The sequence below is a fragment of the Malaclemys terrapin genome, chromosome 4 (assembly GCF_027887155.1).
Source record: "Malaclemys terrapin pileata isolate rMalTer1 chromosome 4, rMalTer1.hap1, whole genome shotgun sequence".
Classification (NCBI taxonomy): domain Eukaryota; kingdom Metazoa; phylum Chordata; order Testudines; family Emydidae; genus Malaclemys; species Malaclemys terrapin.
In genome coordinates this window covers 96,939,907-96,965,064 of record NC_071508.1, presented here as the reverse complement: position 1 = coordinate 96,965,064, position 25,158 = coordinate 96,939,907, and the positions used below count along the sequence as shown (strand labels likewise).

The window sequence follows — 25,158 nt, the reverse complement described above, 5'->3', positions numbered from 1 at the left end:
GAAACTAGTGCTAGACATAAATTTGGGATCAAATACATTGTTTTAATAAAAGATAGGTTCATTCTGAATTATAGGATTATAATTCCATTTGGGAATTCGCACGATTTGAGTTTTGCTTTTAGGTTTTATTATAACAGCAACTTCTATGGCACCTTTCCATCCAAGCACATCACTGCTTTACAAATATTAATTCAGGCTCGATGCCTAGGAGAGGAAGATAAGCATTTTAAAAATGAGAGCATGCAGGCACAGAAATTGTGACTGGCTCAAGGTCATGTAGCAAAATCAGTATATTTCATCTGTTGTAGTGGTCCCAGTCAATGCAACATTATATGCACTACATCAAAAAAAGGGACAATGTAATCAGTTTTCACACCATCCCTTGAAATATGGATTTTTAAAAAGTGTTAACCAGCCAGAATTCTGTCCCTACACTCCCTCAACCTCCTAGCCAACGGCCATTCTGCATAATGGAAAAATATTTTAAAAAAATCTTACTGTTCTGGTTTGTCCAAGAGCTTCAGTTCTTCTTCCTTTGAAGTCTCATAATACTGCTTTATTTTCTCCAGTTCATCCTTTTGCGCTCTCTGTGTGATTGTAATTAGAAACTAGCAATGAGAAGCTTTCCTTTTAAATACAATCAACCCATCTTATTATTTGCTGATCTCTAAAAATTCCGCCCATTCTCTTTTTACTTACTTTCCCCAAATCACACATGCTCCTAAAAATGCACAGAGCCTCACTTCATGTATTCTATATATACTAGTGTGAGTGAAAGTGGATCTATATGCTAAACTCATACCATTGTTTTTTGCTCAAGGTCAAAGATATAAAAATGTGACTGGTAAAATATATTCTCATCCTGATATCAGTAATAACTTAACAATTATGCAGGTTCTTTTGTCTGATAAAGTTTCTTGATAAAGTTGAGAACATGCCTTATTCAACAAATCCTTCATCTGCTTTACTTAAGTTGGCTTTTTAAAAACATGTTTCTGGTAATCCATTTTAGCGTAAATCTCCCCTATTCTACCAGTAATGCTTTTTTTTTCTCCCCCAAATTTGGTAAGGACTTGATTCAATATAATTAAATTTGTTCAGGCTTCCTTACCAAAAGTCACTGCTTTTCCACATTCCCACATGTACACAAGTTTTTGTCATGCAGAAGTGGGGTAATATTAAAGATGAACAGGGTACTCTGTACTATTTCTATAGGGCATTCCCCTTCTCTCTCTAAGGGATGTTGATAAACATTTTTTCTTTCTGCTTACATTCAATAGAGTACAATTCAACAGAGTATAATTTGTATTTCATTTTCTTTATAACACAATTCTGAGTTGCCTATGTGTCCCTTGTAAGACACTATACAGGAACATGAAAAATTATTATTAAAAAAATGAGAGGTAGGCCCAAACCGCTACTCTAGACTCGAACAGTCCCAAACTCAGGGGATATTGAGGTCTGCAGCTGAACTTTGTGGCTCTGCTAAAATGAGAACATTCTTAAATGGTCACCATTATACAGTCTATTTTTCCAATGTCCCCCAGGAATGATACTTAGTATACAGATTGGGAGACAGAGTTGAATTATGAAGAACACTTGATATCTTTTAATGTTACTCACCTATGTGATTCAAGACTTATTTTCTCTGTTTTGTCATTATATTTATCTTGGCTGGATCCAACTGAAGAACTTTTCTGAGTATTTTCCCCTCTAACTACAGCCTAGCCAGGGTTTGCACCTATAGTGCTGTTTCCCTCACCTTAGCGGCAAGTGCTCTCATGACAGAGCCAGCAGGATATAAATACAGAAAGTTGTTATAAACCCATCATCACATTCACAGAACTATTTCTCTATTTTCATTTTGTAGTTGAATTTTGCACCTGTATTATTTAATTCCATGAAGCATTTTGTGATACTGTTTTAGGAAGGTCACAATACAAAATCAAATTTATTCTATTGCATAGCAGATTAATACCTCTGTGCACCAAGATCTAAATCTTACATTACAGAAGGCCTTCAAATCGTCCTATGCTCCAGTTTTCACAATAAGCCCCTAAACATATGTTTTCAAATTTCCCTTCCCATTTTATAGAGTAGAGAAAGGGATTGGAGAAAATCCCTTCCCCACAGTGAGTTTGGGAATATTCCTTCCCAGAGCTTAAACACTTCAAGGTCAAAGATATCTCCTTGCAGGGTCCTGTAGATGCTTTGCTTCCCCTTCCTCTGCCAGTTACTCTGCCTCATAACTCAACTCCCTCTAGAACTTCCTGGTTACCAAATAGAAAGAAAAAACACAAGCTATTGCACACTGTATTGTGTTGTAGAATAGTTGGCTGGGGAAGGCAAGACAAAGCAAATCACATAGTATGCCTTAAAAGTAGTCTTAACGTTTGAGGGGGTGAAGATCTGGAAAGGGGACACCCTCCCAGGCTATGACCTAAGGAAAAGTGAACTGGGGGCAGGGGGAAGGAAAAGTCTGCCCAAGGTACGATATAGACCTGGAGAAGTGGGATAGACTGGGAGAAGATATAGACAGTGAGGAGCAGGCTCTCTGTGGTGGGAGGCCAATATTTTTTGGGGGAGAAGACAACAGGTCATGCAATGTTTTTTGTTGCAACTTGTTTAATCTCAATCCAGCTCCGATTGTTTTGGATATGTTTACTGTATATACTCGATCATAAGACGGTTCGTTTATAAGCCGATCCCCCCCAAAATGGATAAGTAAAAATGGAAAAAATGTTATGACCCGTTCATAAGCTGACCCTATTCAGGGGTCAGCAAACTTTGGTTCCCAGGCCACCAGGATGAGCCACTGGTGGGCCGAGATGGTTTGTTTACCTCGAGCATCTGCAGGCACGGAGGTAAACCTAAGTAAACAAAGTGTCCCGGCGCGCCAGCTGCTTACCCTGACGGACTGGGACAGCGACTGGTGGGGAAATTTTTTTGGGGGGGAGAAGCTGGGGTTCAGGGGAGTAACCCCTGTGACCACTCCCCCATATGACCCCATCCCTAGCCTGGGACCCCCACACTCTCCCCATCCCATCCCTTCCCACCTTATCTGCGGAGGGCCAGAGGAGGATGTCTCTGGCCTGGCTGGAGCTGGTCCGGCAGGCTGGGCAGCGCTGCCGCAGCCTGCTCCGGCAGGCCAGACCAGGCGGCACGGCTGCAGCATGTTCCAGCGGGCTGGGCGAGGTGGCCCGGACGCAGCGTGCTCCGGTGGGCTGGGCGGCATGGCCACAGCCTGCTCTGGGGGGTGGGACTAAGCGGCACGGCTGCAGCCTGCCAGTCCCGGAGCTGCAGCTGCTTCGGAGGCTGGGGGGAGAGCAGCATGGCCAGAAGCGGAGAGACTCTGGCCCTGCCTCTTCCCTTCTGGCTCTGCTAGCTGTGCTGCCTCTCCTTGCTCCCTCTGTTGGGGGAGGGGCTGTGTCCCACCTCTACCTCTCTATACCCGTTCATAAGCCAACACCCGTCTCTGGTGCTTCCCTTTTTTACTAAAAAAGTTTGGCTTATGAACGAGTATATACAGTATATTCCCCACAGGAGACTTGATCTGGCAAAATACATGCATTGTGTTGGCTAACTACATTTTGAAGATATCCACTAATACTCTTACATTCCCTAAGAAAAATAATTTTTATATACTCTCTTTTGTGTAATATGGTCACAAAATAAAACAGTATTTATTCTTTGAGTGTGTTTGCACTTGGTAAAAATCTGAAACTATGAACATTGTGCTGTTTCACATGATGTTTTCCTCATACTTACATTCTCATACAGTGCTTCCAGTGTTTCCAGGTCTACTATGGAGTCATCCACATTTAGTGTAGCTGAAAAGGATAAAATAACAAATTACATACTAAAAAAACCATATTGGGTTAACCTCTGTTTTCTAGGTAGCATATCTTATAGATCACAACTGGACAGAAAACAGAATTGAACTCATGCAAACTTTTTTGAAGTTTTTGAAATTCTTTTGTCCTAAATTGGGAGAAAATCATAAATTCTAAATATGTCACAGGAGTTGAATTTTCACAACATTAAGTTTCAGAAAACTGTAATGAATTTTTTCAGCTTGCTCCTGGGGCTGCCTGACTCCCAGTGCGGGTGGCTCTCTAGGTTGGCCATAGAGTTGTGGCACCTAGGCGGTCGGGGAACTGTTCGCCCATGGAGTCGGGCAGCCTGGGACGCTAGCCTGGGATGGGAGCCGGCTCCGGGAGCAAGCTGAAAAAATTCATCACTGTTCTCCAGAAATGGACTTTTTAAAAATTTAGCTCACTTGAAAAATTATTTTTTTGACTTTTTCCCAATTTGGGACAGGCTGCTTGGGACCCTAAGAACCCAAGGAGCTGACCAGCTGGCCACCCAGCATCCTGGGTTGCTTGGGGAGCTAGACAGCAAGGAGCCAAGGAAGTGGCCAGTTGGCTGCCTGGCACTCCAAAGAGCTGGCCAGCTGGGGAACCTGAATTCCCTGGCTTCTTAACAGCCAGGATGTCAAGGAGTCAAGAGGCTGGAAGCCCTGGTAGCCTAGGCTGGCACGGAGCCACGGAGCCTGGAATTGCTGGATCCCCAGCAGCCTGCTAGGTGGGCTGCTGATAGGCTGGGAAGCTTGAGGAGCTGTGCAGCAGGTGAGCTGGCAGGAAGCCAGGCAGGTTTCTCTTAAACGTTGTCAGAACTGACATGTTCCTGCAGAATGTTTTGATTTCGTTAAATCAGTATTTTTTATTGGAAACCTGTTCTGTGGGGAAAGTTCTAACCAGCTCTAACAGCGATATATGAACTTCTCTATTCAGCAGATTACTGTTCACTTCCTTTGCCCACTGGAATTTAAAAAAAAAATAAAATGAAAAAGGCTAAGCTGGTTCCTACTGCAGATCTGAATTACATGGCATTATTTAATTCTATCATCTGCATGTCTCACTGCAATTTAATTTAGGCACTACATTAGTCATGTTTTTCAAAACTAAATCAGACTGCAGGTATCAGGTGCACTGTGAAGTGAATATTCACTGCCAATAAGATATTTTATGTAATGTCACACAAATGACTAAAGATCTTTCATTTCTTCTGAAAACAAAATGTGTTTTTATCAAGATTCGGAACATTACATTCATTTAGGCATATAATTTCAAGCCGCTTTGTATCTGGAATCTAAATTATCTACTTACATTAAATAGTAAATAGGAATATTAATAACATCACCATCAAAACGAAGGCTTCAGTAGTTTTCTATGTGACCAGTGAATTATCATTAGTTGGTACCCGATCGATACCTTAAAATTTCAGCTGTATTTGATTTCCTCACTTATATGTTGAGATGTGACCACTTGCAATTTTAAAAGATATAAAAAGCTGTTGCTGCATTCGCCATTGATGATGTTTGAATTAGACAAGGCACACATCTTTAAATAATTATTCAAAAGTAATAAGGTTTCTCCTGCACTCCGTCCTACCCCACGATTTTACATTGTGAAATTAACCAGCAGGCTAGTAAATTTTCTCTGTGGCAGGCTAATTAATTTTATTAAAACGATCAGTGACATTTAGAATGCTTTAAAATTTTGTCTGTCAATTATGATTCCATCTGTTGTTGACATTACACCTTGGCGAGAGGGGCAGGAAAGTGGCAGGGAGAAAGATATTACAAATGAAAAAAAGGAAGATTTGCTTCTATATTTGTCACATTTTTAGAACTAAAAAGTTTAGACAAATACAAAAGAGCTAAACAGCTAAGCTAATTATTTTATATTCAAATAAACATAGTTAGAGATGGAATCTATTAGATCATCTATCTGCCAACTGAAGCTTGTTTTACATAAGACATTCTCTAATGTAGTATCCAGTCCTATTTCAAAAGGTCCCAAGGGACTGGGACTTCTCTTGAAAGTCCATTTCCACAGCCTAATACATCTCATTATCAAGACATTTTTCTGATTTTTTAGCTTAAATTTTCCCCTCTCAGTTTCATTTCTCTCCCATCCTATCTTGGGCTATTGAAAAATGCATTTAAAAAGGGAAGATTTTTATTATTTTTATTTTAGATTTCACCAGTATGTCTTTCCATCAGCTTCTACAGTATGTATAGTTGTTTAGTTCAAACTGGTAAATGGACTTGCAATGAAGCAATCATCAGTTTTCAGTTGATGAATGTATGATAATTTTTACTAGCTCTATGGATAATAAAAGAAATAACTAATAACAAAGATCTTAAATGTACAGAAATATAATTATAACTGATATTTTCAATTACAAAAAGTACAAGAATGATAACACAAAAATCAGGATTGTTATTATGTTAGTGCTTATATCTCCAAATGGAGGATGATTTATTGGACAGAAAAGGCTCCAACATTATGGACATTTTTCATTTTTATGCTAAATACCCAGATATAACTATTGTTAAATAAAGAAGAGTACAATAACCAGTTACATTAAAATAAATTGACAGGATTAAACCAATCGTTGAGCCTTAAAAGTTTAAGGGGGGAAATTAAAATATTCAAATATATTCTAATATCTAAACTGACTTTAAACTGAATCAATAATAATCGATAATAAGCTTAAATACAAAGGAAGACAAACATGAGTTATTTTATCCTTTGAACAACTGATTACTTATATTAAACAGCACAGAGATACCGCTTTCTGACTTAGTAGGGCTCCAATCCTACAGTTATTGCTGAGGCACAGGCAGACAGCTGAGCTCACATGCTAGCAACTAAATTGGGGCCTATGGGCCAGATTTTTAAATGTATTCAGGCACCTAAAGAATCATGTAGATGTCTTGTGAGATTTTCAAAAGTGGCAGTTGGGCAACCATGTGCTTTTGAAAATGCCTCTAGTCACCTATATGCATCTCTAGGTGCCTAAATAACTTTAATGATCTATCCCTATGTATTTTCTTCACCCACTGTCAACAAAGTTAGCATCCTTCATGTTGGAAGTACTATACAAAAATGGGAAAATGTAGAATCATAACAATTTGCTTGGTTTCTTACCCCCCCGCCTCTCAAATTCTGGAGTGATGGCAGTGATCCCCAAGTTCACAGTTGCACGGTATCTGAATCTGTTATATACTATACTTAAAGTGTGTGCACTAAATTCATAATATGCTGCATAACCTCATTTGAATTGGTGCCATTTTAACAACATTCATTGAACTATATGGAAGAAGCATTCTGTGATTATTTTTACTTTTTTTTTTCAGAGCTAGATTAAAGCTAAAGCTCCTTAATCCTCTTAAAAAACATTTTGTGACTCACGTGTCTCAAGAAACTACAGTATTAAAAATAACTCCCTGATACAGTACATTTGACTGTGGTACTTTACTACATTAAATCTCATTACACCAAGACTTGCACAGGAGTAAGTTATAAAGGAGAAGTGTCAGAAATCTACAAAAGAGGTTCCAAAACAATTAATAGCTACTGCAATATCAATCATCATTGGTGGTTTTTACTTTTATCTTGCTTTCTAGTTAGCTGTCCTCCTTACACTGTCAGTTCAGTTAGAATATTTCACCTACACCTCACAATATGTCAAAAGGAAGTAGACTCATGCTGTGAAAAGCTGGTAATTTTATTGGGTTCCTCTACCTTTAAAAATCTGTTACTTGGCCAAGTCTGGTTTCTGAGCTCCTTTTTTGCAGGGAAATTGAGGCAAACATTTTTATGTGGCCCTATGGTGTCTGCACACAACAAGAAGAATTTATATACACAAGGATCATTAGTGCAGTGTTGCACCCATTAGGATATAATAACCGTCAGGGAGGACAAAAAACAGATCAGCATCGCGCATTCAAACTAACAGGCACACATAAAAATACTTGCCAACTACATTTCACATGCAGAGGCCGCTGCAAGAAATATAAACTTTTACCCAAGGTTTTAACAGAGTTACTTTTTTTATCAATCTAGCTGTAAAAAACATTCTCCACAGCACATTTTAGGGATTTGATCTATTCTTTTAATCTCTATACTTTGTTACTGCAAAAATGTACACAGAGGAAAACCTGAAAGTTTAAAGCACGCCATTTGCTGTATATAGAAACTCAGACAACTATAGATCTTAAAGATTTAGTACTAAAGAGATATTTCTTTCCTGTTACCACCATTGCTGAAAGGCATGTTATGTATTTCCAACAGTCTTAAGGTGGGACGTAACTGGTACTATTCCATTCATTTTAAATGGTATTTGGTTCAAAAAGGCTGCCAGAATTTACACACATTCAGCATCAGCAGCAAAGCAGTTAATGCAACAACTAAACCATGTTTAATAGAAACGTGAAAAAGTCATTTTAAAATCAGCATTTTAATAATCAAACAGAAATATGTTATTTTAAAAAACAACTCTTCCAAAATTACATTTGTTTGGACCACAGTGGGCTTAACTATTTTACACAATGCATTACTAGTAACTAAGGTTTGGTTCCAGGGGGAAAATGAAGTCCATCTTTGGAAAATTTAAATGAAGATGTCACAGATCTAGTCAACCAAAAAGTTGTTATGATTGTTATGGACAAATCTCTTCTTGGCAAAACTGCTTAACACATCCAAATTCCTCCTGTTTATCTCAGACAAATTGAGCTGATATCCTAAATTCCTCTAAAGGCTTCCTCCAACATCTGACTTTCTGTCATGTAAAAATGTTAAAAGGAGCTATAATGCAAAGAAGCACCACAGACATAATGTGGGTTTAGAACTTTAGGAAAGCTCAACTGCTGCATGAAGTCATGAGCAAAAGACTCTGGCACTAATGTTAACCTAACCACATCAGGCTTGGTGCCCTAGGCAGATTCACAAAAACATATGTTGTAAATTATCCAGAACAAAGGAAATAACTTTTAAGGGAAATTGTTTCTCAACTTCTGAGCTGTGTATGTAGCTATCTCTATTTTACACAGATAGTAATGCAAACACATTCATGCTGGACACAGTGAAGGAATGAAGAACTCACAGTATTTTCAAAGCACAAGAAGAAAAAAAAAATAACACCAAACATGATAGAGAATGAAAGCTGGAATTCTGGGTTCTACGGTATTGGGCAAATTGCTTTATCCTTTTGTGTCTCAGTTTTCCCATCTGTAAAATGGAGTAATAATTAGCTACTGTGCAGAGGTGTTATGAAGTTTACTATATTAGTGTTTGTAAAGTGTTTTCTGGTCCACAAATGAAAGCTGGTATGGAAGTATTTAATATTACATATACATACACAATACAGTCTTTCAGCTCCCAAGCAAACTTGCTTCGATATTTAGCAGTGGTGCTATTTGCTAAGATTTAGGAAGGACCTCAGGAACTCTGACTGATCTCAGATTTCATGGGGCTTGCTCCAAAAGTAATGCACAATGTCTATAGGCTATGTCTACAGGCGAGGGTACAATGTTTTGGATTATTTACTTTGGCTAATCTTGGCCATTTCCTCACCACCATTTGGAAGAAGAGTGAGTATATAGAGAACCCATACACAAATAGTTGAGGGGAATAACAAACACCATCAACCTTTCTTCCCCATCCCCCCAAACACATCATCACCAGTGAATCCTATTAATAGATTTTGTTTTCCTACATGCTTTATAATTTGAAACAGCTTTAACATAATGCTTTCATGCCATAATCTTCCGGCATCCTGGACAGTACATATTCCTTTTCCCATGGCTCTTCATCACAGAAGGAAGACATAGCATAAATCTAAGGAACCTACAGATGTGATTAGGTAGGACATACAAAAATATAATATTACATATGTGATCATTAGAGAGATTACACTATCAATGAGCTAATTTTACTCTATCGCTCAAATACTTCCAGTTATTTAATCCAGTATAATTTCAGCACTGTAAATTGCAATGTTTCTGGTGGTGTTTTTTCTTGGCGCTATGTTTCCTTACAATATGGGACACATTGTGGCCTGGTGGAAAGAATGGTATTCTTGATGTCCAAGTGGGTTGAAGCCAGGCATACATCACATGCTGCAGAGGAGGAAAGGTAAAGATCTACCTTTGACTATGCTAATCGTCTGCCTTCTTTGCTGGCCATTTTACAGAATATACAGCCACTCAACCAATGATACAATAGATAGGATATTTTTGTTGCTTTGTAAGCAACTCTTAACTAGTATAAGACTGTGTTTATTGTTAGTTTGATTTTCAGCAAGTAAATTTTCACTAATAAAAAGGGCATTTTCCTTATATAATAATTTCTAGGTCCAATGTCAATAGATTTCCCTTCAAGTCAACATCATACAATGGACCAACTGCAACATCATCTATTTTTATTTCTTTAAAAACACTGACATTTCTTTTATGAAACAGAAGTATATGTCTCACCAAGAAGTTATAGCTGGGCACATATTTCCTCACAATTCATTGTAACATTTTCTTATACCATCTCAACTAAACTAAAGAAAGCTGAACTAACATATAGCTTCAGGTATATTATCATGTATTTTTCTTTTGTATCTCCTGGGCATTTTCCAAACAGAAAAGAAGGTACAATCCCAGCTCTGGTGAGTCACAGTCTAAATATTTTCCATCCAGTCTCTCTGGGTGTGCATGCTCTACACTCCAGAGCTATTTTTCATCTCCAGGACACTATCCTAGGTCCCCATTCTATATGTATGAATTCCCAGCTCTCAAAAGAACAAATCTTACTCCTGAGGAACAGCAAAGTCCATGTTAGCTGCCAATCTGAGAAAATATGGTCTACTGGTAAGAGAAGGGACCAGGGAGAAATGACCTAGATTTTGTAGAGAAAATACTCGATTCCATCCAATTCTAGCCATTGATAATGAAATTTCTCCCCTGTCTGTATGCATGTCTAATTTAGGTAGTTAGTAAATATGAGTATGTTTTCAAGAGCAGTGGGCATTACTAGCTTGTGCAGTGCCACTTTATTAATTGTGACCCATCCATCCCATTCATTTAAAAAATTTAAAACTTAATTTCCAAAAGAAAAAGTGAGAGATGTTTGAAAAAAAGGCAAGGGGAAAAGAAAGGAGCGGGGGAGAGAATAAATAAGGACACCTTAAGTCTTACATTGCCTGTACAATAAACAAACAAGTATTAAGACTTATGTTCAGACCACTTTAGGTATTCTGTCTATTTGTGCCAATTAGTTATAAGCAAGGATCTCAGAAGTTCGTTAAAGGCTGGCGGGGAGAGGAATAACTAAATCACAGCAGAGAAATATTACTATTTGCTTTATATTACACTGCTATTGCTGACTACTTGTGTTGGGAGTTCCTTGAGTGGGCAAGTGGGGTTATAAGACACTGAGGGGCAAGGGTGCCTCACATACATATACACAATTAGCAACAGAACTGAATCCATCTGGTTATGAAGCAAGTTGTAATATTTAACAACTGAACCACACAGGTAGCCCTAAGCAACAGGTTTCCTACCTCTGCTCTATTGCTTTAGTTGAGCTGTCACTGGAAAAAAACAAATACAGAAGTGTACTTATCTGGGCAGAAGATTATTTTCACAACTGTGCAGCGGATTCAGAGAAATAAGAGCTAAGCTGTATGTTGACACATCCCTTGAACTGAACCCAAATCTATGATCAGGTTTAGTAATAAATATTCCTCTCTCCCTTTCAAAAGGCTATGAAAGGACCAGAAAAAGGGGGCCTCAGAAAGTTTTATACCAAGCCTCTGAGCCACTTGATGATCACCTTTTACTACTAGAATATTTGATTTTTTTAAATGTAATGCTGACACCCCTGGATGGGCTGTTTGTGGTGGGGATTGACCTGGGAGCTCTGGATCTTAATGCATGAGCCTCTACTGCCTGAACTAGAAGACCCAGGTCTCTTAGCTAGGGCTGTAGCAGGCTCATCAATCTCTATGTGGCCTAGCCACAACTGGAGGGGGACAGAGTGCCACACCACGTGGGCATAACTTACGTAAATGTAAGTTTAGATTCTGCATTACCCAGTGCAAATGATAGATTTTCCATGCTGTGTGTTCATGATGCTCAAGAGATGGAAATTTTGTGAGTACCATTATTAATGATCTAAGTAGCAGCAGGACTGTCATCATCAGTACCGTCATCATCAGTACCAGATTCAGCAGCAAAATCTGTTAAGGCACAAATTCTGAGTTCTCTAGAACATAACAGGTAGGCTTCCCCCCCCCCACAATTAGTTTAAAATACGACAGCACTAGCAATGCAAACTCAGTGTTCCTTTACATCACTGAAAGATTATTTTTGGGCTAACTAGTCTACATATACATTAGCTCTTGCCAAAATTATTGTTCTGTATTTGGGTTGCCCACCATCTAGCATATACTCTGAGAAGGAATGAGAATGGCCATTTATCTACAGAAGGTGAACTTCACTCTCTCTGAGAAACATCTGTGGAAGATTCCCTTCTACAATGTGGCGTCTGCCTGTTTGCTGGCTAGTTATCAAATGCAAACCGAAACATCTGTGTGCCAGATATGGCCAATCATATGTGTTCCCACTGCTAAGCTATCTGAACTGCATGCCAGTTACTTGACTTTAATCAGATTTAGAGGGGATCCCTTGGAGGTAAAAAGCCCACAGCATTTTAAGCAGCATTTACATTTTATTGTAACTGCTCTTGTTTATCTTCTCACTAATTTTGCAAGTGTCTATATCGATGTGGCAGTTCTTCATTCCATAGTAATACTAGCCAAAGAATTTATTTGGGGATAATTTGTTCAGGTGTCAATAAGCCCATACCTTTATGATAGCAGATGGGGAAGCAGTATTTGCTGTGCTACTTCTGGGTGTGATCAACTCTGCCATCATGAGTCTCAGTTCTGGCTGACTCCAGCCAGTAACATCCAATAAGGGCCCTGGCTCAGAGTTCCGAGTGAAGGCCAAGGGCAGACCCAGAAAAGAAGGAAAAATATTTCCCAAACAGCAGTAAAGGTGGCTGATCTATGACCTCAGAACCATCTGCTCCATGTGGAAGGGATTCTGAGAAGAGGGCTGGTGTCCCCAAATCACCATGTTACATCTCCCTTGTCTTCAGGTGACAGATGGAATCAAGGAACATCCAATAAAACATGGTCCACACTTTAGGCTGAACTCCCTAATGACTATGGTGTTCACAAATGATTTCAGAAAAATCCACCAGATTTGCCACCAGGAATGTACAAACCCTAAATGATGTCAGGTACCAGGTTTTGTTAGTTCAATAGTTGAAAAGATACAACATTGCAATTGTATAACCAAGGCAACGACTTGTGAAACATGGTCATCATTCTGTGAGGATGCAGGTCTTCTGTATTCTGAAGGAACTAACTACATAAATTAGATGGCACTCATCCTCTTTCCACCATTTAATAAATCATTCAGTGTGGCACCCTATTTCTGATGGACTACTATATGCCACGTTGACGTGGTGCAATGCACAGCTATCCATTGTTGTAGCTAAGGATGCTAATAAAGACAAATTCTATTAGTAGCAAGAAGCAATGGCTCAATCTGCTTCACTGCACAATGAACTTATTATTCTTGGATATATGAACACTAAACCAAGTTGTCCCAGAAATGCCTTTGAGACTATTCTTGGCCCATTTTGCTCTGGAACCATAAATAACTCTGAGATTTCTCTCTTTTTACATGTCTCATAATATTACCATTACTGGAAGTTGATTCAGGTGCTTAGATATTCATCTGAAAACCTGGATATCCAACGATGCTTGGACGAGGAAGAAGCTGAGCCATATATTGGATCATAAAACAGTAAGGTCAGATCGGGTGTACACAGAGGTACAGAAGTCCCAGCAAATACTGACCATCATCTCCTTGTGCTAAAATGGCAATTACCCTCTGATTTCAAAAGGAGTGCACCTGTTATGAAACATAGGCACAATGCATCTGTGAACATTCAGCACTTGCTAATAAGTACTCTGTCACAGTGTGCAACAAATTTGATGCACTTGGCACTCTCCCAGATGATGCAGAATCAGCTTGGACAATCATAAGCACGGTCATCCAAGAAGTCATAGATGCCATTCCAAAACTGGAATTCTACATGCAACACCCTTGACTAAATTGATCAGACATTTCAAATTTTGCAAAAGAAATCTGAGACCAGACAGTGCCATGACAATGGGGTATTTTTTGAGCAAGAATAAAGGTGGATCATGAAGCTTATTTTGAGAACTTGGCAAAAGAGGTAGAAGAAGGAAGAAGATCTAATAAATTATGATCTGCAAAGTTATTCAATCACTTTGATCCAAAACTGGACTTTGTGCAGGGTTTATGCCGATAAATAAGGCTGATGATAAAACATGCTCAACCCAAGAAGAAGTCCTACAAAGATGGAAAGAATATTATAAGACTGTGCTTAACTATCCTGAACAACTCCATGCTCAGATCTGGACAAGTTGATAGATGAAATCCCTGATTCCGAAACCTCTGCATTGGAAGAGGTCCATTCTGCCATAAAGAAACTCAGAAGAGAGTGTACTGCTGAACCCAACAGCATAACACCCAAACTTCTCAGGTGCACCATAGAGCCCCTAAGTGTAGCATTATTCCAATTTTTTGTCCACGCTTGAACCACAGGGAAGGTACCAATGGAGAGGAAGGAAGGGATCATCATTCCACTTTATCAGGGTAAAGGCCCATGCACTTAGTGCAGCAGCTACAGGCCAATAACTCTGCTTTCTGTTCCTGAAAAAAAAATGGCTCATCAGTCACTCCTAGCTGGCACTTTTTGGTTATACAGCTCAGCTCAAAGATGAAGCCCATTCACTCTGAGCCCTGAAGATTGGACTTGAAGAAAGAAGGGGACAGTGCCTGGCCACACATGGCCATCCAGGATTAACCTGGCTGCACAAGCTCAGTAGTAACCCAGTGAAACTTTTAGACACCTGCAATAAAACTGTGCGATGTGGCCATGGACATTCAGTGCTATGGACTTATGGAGTTTAAGTGTACTGTTATTGTTGAGACAGGGTAACCCAGGCAGGTTGGATATCGTGGATGAGGCTTAGCTCAGTTTTGTATGTTTGATTGTTTAAACCAGTGGCTTTCAACCTGGAGTCCACAGCCTATGTCTAAGATTTCCAAAGGGGTCTGCATCTCCATTCAAAATTTACCACAGAAGATGTGGTGGTGGTAAATATAAACTGTGTAAACCTTTTAAAATAATTATTTTTTCCTTCATTAAAAAAATCAATTACACAATATGATACATGTGTCATAGGTGATAATTTACTATGGTCTCCATTCTGAAGTCTCTGGACTCATGAAGAGGAGGTTAGTCTGTATTCCACTGAGGATTATGCACATGGGCCATGCACCCAGGGCCAGGGCTTTTAATGAAGTGGTGTCCATTGGTCCGCATATGCACCCTTGTTCCGCCTCATGGTTTTGACTGAGGCGATAAAGGGTGGGGTGGACCAACTGCACCCTCAGTTCCTTCTCCACCACAAATCAATCGGATCCACAGCAGAGGGGAAAGAAGGAGGGATTGGAATACAGATAGATAGGGACCATGCATCTCAAACAACCTCCAATTCCTCCTCTTCCTTGAGTGATGTATTCATTGACAAGCGGTATCTAATTAGGAGGAGGGTGAGAGGAAGATGATGGAACCATGGAATGGAGAGCAGCCGCATCAAACGAGGCATCTGTCGCACAGTCTTGAATCGGGGCATAATGGGAAGAGAAAGTGTGCACTGAACTCCAAGTGGCCACGTTATCTATGTCCATGAATGGCATGTTGTGAAGCATGGCCATAGTTGATGCTTGGACTCTTGTGGAATGGGCTTGTACCCCAAGGGGTGGAGACAGTGAAAAATATCCTTGACCATGGAGTCGTGTAGTTCCCATTCGTGGTTGGCCAGGAAATCCTGCTCAGAGCATCTGCTGAGTTCCCAGAAGATAAGCCCCTGACAACAGGATACTGTGTGCGATGCACCATTTCCAGAGTGAACTGCTTCCACACAAAGCAACAGCGACCTGGTGCCCTCTTGTTTATTTCTGTAGTAAGTTATAGTGATGTTGTCCAACATGATGAGAATATGGTGGCAGTGGATGAACAGGAGAAATGCGTGACATGCTCTCCATACTGCCTTAAGTTCTAGGATGTTGATGTGCATCCTGGATTCCCAAATGGTCCAAATCCCTTCCATCATGTGTTCTCACATGTGGGCACCCCATCTGTTAAGTGATGTGTCCATAATGATCATCATGCTTAGGGAGGATGGAAGGAAAGGCAATCAGGTGCAAATCTGATCTGGGTCCATCCTTTGCCAAAGGGAGGAAAGAACCGTGGGGTGAGGCAGTCATTAGGGTGTCCATGGAGTCGAGCATCGGAGAATGAGCTTTCTGTAGCCACTGAAGCAAAGAAGAGTAAAGGCAGTGACATACATGCATGCCACCACATAGCCAAGAAGGGAAAGGCAAGTTCTGGCTGGAACAGAAGGACTGGAAGTCACCGAAGCAATCAGTTCTAGCAGGGCCAGGAACTAGTCCTGTGGTAGGTAGGCATATGCAGAGACCGCGTTGATGTACGCCCCGTTGAACTCCAGAGACTGTGTGGGGTCCAACATTGATTTTTCAGTGTTTACACTCACCCCCAAGGAGGAGAGGAGTAGAAGCAGCAGGGAAGTCGATGCTCGAGCTCTGTGTCTGGATTGCACTGCCAGCAGCTAGTCATTGAGATAAGGGAAGATGAGAACACCTTGATGCCAGAGGTAGGCCGCCACTATAGAAAAGACCTTGGTGAAGACCCAGGGAGCAGCGGTGAGTCTGAATGGTAGAATCCTGTATTGGAAATGCCAAGGGCCCACAGTAAACCTCAGAAATCGTCTGTGGGTCAAATGGATATCTACGTGACAGTAAGAGTCTTGCATATCAGGAAGTAGGTGGAATAGAACCCTGTATCTTGAAAGGCTGTGGCATAGGCTCTATTGCCTCTCTCTGTAGGAGGCAGTCCACCTCCAGGGCAAGGATACTGCTGTGAGAGTGGTCCTGGAGGCAGGATCAGGATGGGGGATGTGGATGAGGTAGTGTTGTGAACTTGATCATATAGCCATGTTAAATGACACCCAGAACCCACTTGCCCAATGTTATCATGTTCCAGGCTGGTAGAAATAGCACTAGATGACCCCTGAATGGAGTGGAGTGCAAGAACAGTGGGTTGCAATTTGGTTGACGGCTCTCTAGATGCACTCAGAAACATAGCTTATGCAAAGATTGAGTGTGTGGTGTCAAGGACTGTGCTGATGGGCCAGGCAGATGGGGCCATTGGGTGTTTTGATGCTTGTGGGGAGGCTCATAAGACCACTGGTGGAAAAACTGAGGCACTCTGTATCATTGTGGAGTAGGTGGCCAATAGAATTTGCATTTGGGTGCTGGTGTATAAATGCCCAGAGATCACAGATTGGCTCTAAGGTCTTTGAGTGAGAATAGAGAATGTCAGTCTTCTGGTTGAAGAGGTGAGATTCATTGAAGGGGAGTTCCTCAGTTGTGTTCTGTACCTCCTTGGGAAACCAGAAGAATGTAACCAGGATTCTCTCCTCACGATAATCCCTGTGGCCTTAGTGCACAAAACGTGTCCGCCAAATCTACCATGGCCTGGAGCGTTGTCCTGGCAACCAAGCTGCCTGCCTCTAAAATAGCCTGGAAATAGGCATGGCCCTGCTGGGGAAGCTTGTCTGCAAATTCTGCTAACTGGCCATAAGTCAAAAAGCCATGCCTGGCCAGTAATACCAGGTAATTAGAGATGTGAAACTGAAGGCTGAATGATGAAAAGACCTTACAACCCAGGTCCAGTCTCTTACCCTCGTCAGTCGGAGTGGAATGTGGGTGCTGCTGTCTAGCCCACTCAGTGCCAGCTTGAATAACCAGGGAATTGGGTGAGGGGTGAGAAAATAGAAACTCAGACTCCTTCCCCAGTACAGAGTACATCTTTTCTGCCTCCTTCGGGGTGGGTGCACAAGTTGCCAGGTATGCCAGATGGTGCAGGCCAGTTGGAGAATGGCATCATTGATCGGTAGCACTACTTTGTTCTGATATTGATGCATGCAAAATGTCCAGTAACCGATGCTGGCTGTCCTGCACCTCCTCCAGTGGAATGTGGAGGGCCTCAACCACCCTCCTTAACAACTCCTGGAACTGGTGGTAGTCATCCATGGGGGGAGGAAGGAGTTGAGGACATTGCCACATCCGGAGATGAGGAGGGGAGCCGCTCCAGATCTGGCAGTACCATTGGAGTCAGGCTGATTGGTGCATCCTCCAACCGTGGTTCCAAATGTCTACCCAATGAAGGCCAGACTGGTGAGATGGGGGCTTCTTTTGAACAGATCCAAAAGGTTCTAAAGGCAGATACTGGGGCCAAAACTCCCAGTATGGCCAACCAGGCGGATCTGGCAGTTGCTGTGGTGGTCCCCATGGAGCTGGGTACCAATGGCTCCTGGGTTGAGGGAAGGGAGAATATTGCCACTGGGCCAGCAGAGCCTTCGGATATTTTTGCTGTTGGTATGGGAATGGTGGATCATGTGCACCATCTGAATCTTCCAACACTGAGAAGTCAGATCCTTGTTCAAAGGCGGAGCCGCCGGAACCGGCAAAACTGAGAATGTCCTAGGGGAGCACTCAGGAACATGACCTGAAGGTGGCAAGTCCAAATCAGGGGACCAGAGTCTCTTTGGAGCCAAATGCACTAGAAGATGCAGGGATTTCATCTCATCTAGGGCAAACAGTTCATGAGGTCCAGGAACTGACTTGAGTCTCCCAGTGTCATTCCACAGACAGAATCAGAGCTGGAACATGGGCAGAAGGCTGCTTCAGAACTGATGATTCCTGTGGTTCCGGCAATACTGATGAAGAGGAGATATGAGATTCAGTGACTGGAATCGGCGGGTCTGGCATTCTATGTGACTTCTTGTAGTGCTTGTGGGCCTTGAAACATGCCGTTTCTCCATGGTCAGAACTCGTGGAGGATGCAGTGTCTTTCTTAGGCCTTAGCACTGGTATTGGTGGAACTGGACCGGAGCTCCATGGTAGGGGGCACATTCCTCGACTGCTCAGGCTGATGAACAGAGAGGTTGCTCAGCCTTGATCTAACTGCGGGTACTGGCAAGGAAGGAGAGGCAGACACTGCCCCTGAATGTGACATGGGCTTCCCCCAAGAAATAAAAGCAGGGTTGGTGCTGTCGCTGATTGAAAACAAGTGAGGGCAGGAAGTGCAGATCTTGAACCTCAGCATCTTCAGCATAATCCAGTATCCAGGTGTGGGTGCTAGGGGTGGACGGCAGGGAAACCACCAAAGCAGTGTCCCAAAGTCCTTAAATCCTAAGAAAACTACTACTAACACCACCACCAACTACTACTACTACTAAATAACACCCCACAATAAAATGCTAAGTATATACAAGAAATTCTGAAAGTGCATCACAAGAGATGAAAGAAAAGCAGAAGCTCCGACTTGGACCATGCAACACTGAGAAGGAATTGAGGGTGCAGTCGGTCTGCCCCACCCTTTATTGCCTCAGTTGAAACTATGAGGCAGAACAAGGGCACATGCGTGGACCAATGGACACTACTACTTTTAAAAGCTGTGGATGTATGGCGCATGTGCATAACCCTCAGTGGAATACAGGTAGGGACCATCATCACTCAAAGAAGAATATAGTATTCCAAAGGCACTCATGAGTTATGCATATCATTATAATGATCCTTTCCCAGCCACGAGATTAAATGGTGATAGTTAGCAGCCCTACAAGCAAGTAATCCTCTTAGCAATAGTCAAGGTTCCATAGTGGTGAGAAGTCTACGTAAAGAAATAGAAATAAGTCTTAGTGAGGAATAGGCTGAATGTGACAGCATGAAGCAGAAGATGAACTAGTATAACTATTACTATCATCATTATAATAATATGGGGTTCTCAGGACCATCCTCATAGCATTTGGGTGGCATCCTTAGTCCTGGGGAGTTATGATTCTTTTGTCCAGTAGTCTCATCAGACAGATCATGATTAATAGCATTTGTATTGTTGTGAAATATAAAAATGCCACATTAATACTCTGCAGCATAAGTGTCTTATCTACAAGACATCTCACAGCATGAAATAAGAGGCCTTGAAAATTTATCTGAAGAAACTTGAAGTAAGAACATCACAGGGTTTTTATGTTACAGCTGCTGCCTCTTATTAGTCTTGCCAGCAAACTATTCACAAAATTCATTACTGCAGCTAGCGTCTATCATTATGATACCTCTGACACATTATGGGAAGGCTCAAAGTTTTGCCTCATTTCTTTCTTCTTCTTGTAACCATCTGTAAGCCCTTGTTTTTTTTTTTTTTTAAAAAGCTAGAATGCTCCAAGGCTGTTCTAAAATTAATAATAATCAATGCCAGCAGCATCTCAACACCCCACAATTCCAAGCCAGTCTATGCCATTGTTTTCCCTCCATCACACGCAAGAAAGCAGACTTCAATTTGGAGCTTTCCAGCAGTTGTTTTAAACAAGAGAAAAAAGCTTTTTAAAATATGAAAATTACCTAAATAGTGTCCTTTTTAATATGTAACACAAGCACCAAAATACCTGATCTATCTACGTCCCCTGAAAACTCTATAGTCAGAGACAGATACATTTTTTTCCAAGATGCTTTGGCTCATTTCTATCAATAACAGGACGTATGCACAGAATAGCCCCCATCACTTGAAAATGTACAGCTCAGTGTTCACCCCTCTTGTTGTCATATGGTTTTGGTATTTTCACTTTTGTATAAGTTTTTTACACTGCCATCGAAGCAAAAAATTAAACACCTAAAAACCCCAAAATATTATTTGTAAGTTCTCACTTGAGCTTCCCTGAGCTGAGGGCCTCTGGGGATAGGGACGGGGAAGAGGGAGAGAAAGAAGAGGAAACAAAGAAGGGAGCCAACATAAACAGCTTTGAGAGCACACATATAGAAGGCAATCCAATAGAACCACTCTTAAAATCCAAAACAGTTATACATGAAAAGCACAACACTAAAATCATAACACTGGATGTGACATATAAAATCAAAATCTAAAGTCAATTAATTACCAGGGAAAAGAGCTGGGTTTCTCATATGTATTTAGTTGGGAAACTAATTCTACTTTTTCTTGTTATTATCCTGACACCAAAAAAGGAACACACATAAGAGCACCCATTTTCATTCACTTTTAGAAAATATCTGAGAAAATTTCCATGTAAATAAGTTATATCAAGAGTTTTGTAACTCTCACCTTGTTGAATATCCCTCATTTCCAGGTGCAAACTGGATATCAAAATTCCTACAGTTTGAGATCGCTTTCCATCCAGCAGTTTGATAATCTGGAATTATAAAACAAAATGCTATTGTCAAAATTACCAAGCTACAAAAGCTTTCATTATCAAAGAAGAGCTAGAAATGCTAATTTGTGAGTTAAATTGAATGCTGCTCAACCCTTTTTATTATTTAAATGTGGTATAAATCTATGATTATCTCAATCTTCTCCTGGCCTTCTGTAGCCATGTATATAGGTGACAAGACATCAGCTTCTTCAAATTAGTTAAACTTTTCAGTTCAAAAGGGACCACAAAGCTTGGACTTCAAATAACGGTAGTAAATACAACTCAGTTCCAAAATGTAATTCATACCAGCGCCAGTAAGTAAAGATCATCCTTTATTTGTAGGATACTGTCTACCAGTAAGAGAAACTCACATCAGAACTTTATTCAAGAAATGCATATTCTTTCCACTTACCCCCACTAGGAGAATGTGGTGCAGGAGTGTGAGATATTCTGAGTAGGACTGTTGATTAATTGCAGTTAACTCATGCAATTAACTAAAAAAAATTAATCACCATTAAAAAATTAATGGTGATTAATTGCAGTTTTAATTGCACTGTTAAACAATAGAATACGAATTGAAATGTATTAAATAAATGTTTTTCTACATTTTCATATATATTGTATTCTGTGCTGTAACTGAAATCAAAGTGTATATTATTTTTATTACAAATATTTGCAATGTAAAAATGATAAACAAAATAAATAGTATTTTTCAATTCACCTCATACAAGTACTGTAGTGCAATCTCTTTGTCGTGAAAGTGCAACTTACAAATGTAGATTTGTTTTTGTTACATAACTGCACTCAAAACCAAAAAAATGTAAAACTTCAGAGCCTACAAGTCCACTTAGTCCTACTTCTTGTTCAACCAATCGCTAAGACAAACAAGCTTGTTTACATTTACAGGAGATAATGCTGCCCTCTTCTTATTTACAATGTTACCAGTAAGTGAGAACAGGCATTTGGATGGCATTTTTGTAGGTGACATTGCAAAATATTTATGTGCCAGATATGATAAACATTCGTTTGCCCCTTCATGCGTTGGCCACCATTCCAGAGGACATGCTTCCATGCTGATGACGCTCATTAAAAAATAATGTGTTAATTAAATTTGTGACTGAACTCCTTGGGGAATTGTATGTTGCCTGCTTTGTTTTACCAGCATTCTGCCATATATTTCATGTTATACCAAGCTCAGATGATGATCCAGCACAAGTTGTTCATTTTAAGAACACTTTTGCTGCAGATTTCACAAAAGGCAAAGAAGGTACTAATGTGAGATTTCTAAGGATAGCTACAGCACTTGATGCAAGGTTTAAGAATATGAAGTGTCTTTCAAAATCTGAGAGAGACAAGCTGTGGAGCATGCTTTCAGAAGTCTTAAAAGAGCAACACTCTGATGCGGAAATTACAGAACCCAAACCAACAAAAAAGAAAATCAATCTTCTGCTGGTGGTATCTGATTCAGATAATGAAAATGAATATGCATCAGTCTGCACTGCTTTGGATTGTTATCAAGCAGAACCATCATCAACATGGATGCATGTCCCCTGGAATGGTGGTTGAAGCATGAAGGGACATATGAATCTTTAGTGCATCTGGCATGTAAATATCTTGCAACGCCGGCTACAACAGTGCCATGAGAACGCCTGTTCTCACTTTCAGGTGACATTGTAAACAAAAAATGGGAAAGCATTATCTCCTGCAAATGTAAACAAACTTGTTTGAGCGACTGGCTGAACAAGAAGTAGGACTGAGTGGACTTGCAGACTCTAAAATTTTTATTAGGGGTATGGAATGGCTTCCATATGAGGAGAGATTAATAAAACTGGGACTTTTCAGCTTGGAAAAAAGACAACTAAGGGGGGATATGATAGAGGTCTATAACATCATGATTGGTGTCGAGAAAGTAAATAAGGAAGTGTTATTTACTCCTTCTCATAACACAAGAACTAGGGGTCACCAAGTGAAATTAATAGGCAACAGGTTTAAAACAAAAAAAGGACGTATTTCTTCACACAACGCACAGTCAACCTGTGGAACTCTTTGCCAGAGGATGTTGTGAAGGCCAAGACTGTCAGGGGGTTCAAAAAACAACTAGATAAGTTCATTGAGGATAGGTTAATCAATGGCTATTAGCCAGGAGGGTGTCTCTAGTCTCTGTTTGCCAGCAGCTGGGAATGGGAGACAGGGAATGGATCACTTGGTGATAACCTGTTCTGTTCATTCCCTCTGGGGTACCTGGCATTGGCTACTGTCAGAAGACAGGATACTGGGCTATATGGACCTTTGGTCTGACCCAGTATGACCATTCTTATGTTTTGTACATAATTCTACATTTGTAAATTCAACTTTCATGATAAAGAGATTGCACTACAGTACTTGTATTAGGTGAATTGAAAAATACTATTTATTTTGTTTTTTTCAGCGCAAATACTTGTAATCAAAAATAAATATAAAGTGAGCATTGTACACTTCGTATTCTGTGTTGTAATTGAAATCAATATATTTGAAAATGTAGAAAACATCCAAACACATTTAAATAAAAGGTATTCTATTATTATTTAACAGTGCGATTAATTGTGATTAATTTTTTTAATCACTTGACAGCCCTAATTCTGAGTATGTCTCAAAGCCCTCAGGTGACCTGATAATTTTAATTTCACTACAACCCATCCTCAAGTCCTCACTTCCCAACACATGGTCTTCTTGATCAAAGAAAGCTGACGGCTTTTCCTATGGCTACCTCTCAACACAGCCCCTAAAACACTCTGAGATTGCTGAAAAGTTCTTCTTTCCAATGATGACTGAGCATCTGTCACCAAAGCCCAGGAAGAGTGAAGGACTTTGACCATCTTTTGAATATTAGATCATACATGTTAGTGCTCTGTATTGAGCCCAAACTATTTTTGTGTAGGGGGAAGTGGGGGGGAAGATGCTAGCACATTAAAATGAACAAAAGATCCATATTCTGGTATGTATTACCTCAGAGCGGGGATAGGTACATACATAAAATACTGAAAGGTGAACCTTCAAAGTTTTGGAGGTTTAGTTCAGCTTTTGGCACAGATAGACCTGAGATGCAAAATTAGGATTTGAAGCCAAATTTGACCCAAGTTTTGCGATGTTTGTATCTGTGGTTTGGTTTGTACCATTAGAGAGATATGATAGGAAACAAGTCACAAAATTCAGATCCAGAGATGAACTTCCTCAAAATTCAGGAGGCGTTTCATATCCAGGGTCTTGACTCAGGACCATCTCTCGTTAATTAATTTGAAAATTCAAACACTTCACCAAAATCAGCCTCTCTTCAATCTAGATTTCAACAAGACTGGAAACTTGCACAAATAAATGCTTAATAGAGGTTTCCAGCACAATATGTCTGGGAAAATACTGTGAGAAACTGAATTTTAATCCCACCAACAGAGGCATTCAAATATAAATCAAAACAAACAGTTAAACTTTTCCAACCCCCAAAATCATGATATAAGTTTTGTTATCCCAATAATATATTTTAGTGGCTCTCACAATAATGAAAACTGCAGAGTACGATATGGTTTAAAAAACCTCATACTAATTCATACAATTGTTTACTGCAATACTCCTATCTTAGGGGCCCATTCGGGGAATTTAGCAGAACAGCCACTCAGCCAATCACAAATATAAAAGTGAAATGGGAATTGGGAAACATGGTAGAGAGTGAAAGGCTAGTGACATTTTTGTCTGAATAAATGCAGAGTAAATTATTATTTATCAAGTGTTAAAAGTGTGCCAGACACTTCACAAACAAATAACAATATATGGTGCCTCCAAGAAGGATCTTACAAGCTACTTATGACCATGCAGTAGAGGCTCACCACACAA

The 25,158-nt window shown here is 40.3% G+C and overlaps 1 protein-coding gene across 2 annotated transcripts in view; it reads right to left on the bottom strand.

Annotated features, from left to right (window-relative positions):
- Positions 1-25,158, bottom strand: part of LOC128836781 (formin-like) — a 248,220-nt gene that overhangs the window by 117,627 nt on the left and 105,435 nt on the right. For both annotated transcript variants that reach the window (XM_054027364.1, XM_054027365.1), the window contains 3 exons: positions 21,207-21,294; positions 3,769-3,830; positions 499-587 (listed from right to left, as the gene is read on the bottom strand). In XM_054027364.1, the coding sequence (XP_053883339.1) occupies positions 499-587; positions 3,769-3,830; positions 21,207-21,294 (239 nt within the window). The remainder of the gene's footprint in view (positions 1-498; positions 588-3,768; positions 3,831-21,206; positions 21,295-25,158) is intronic.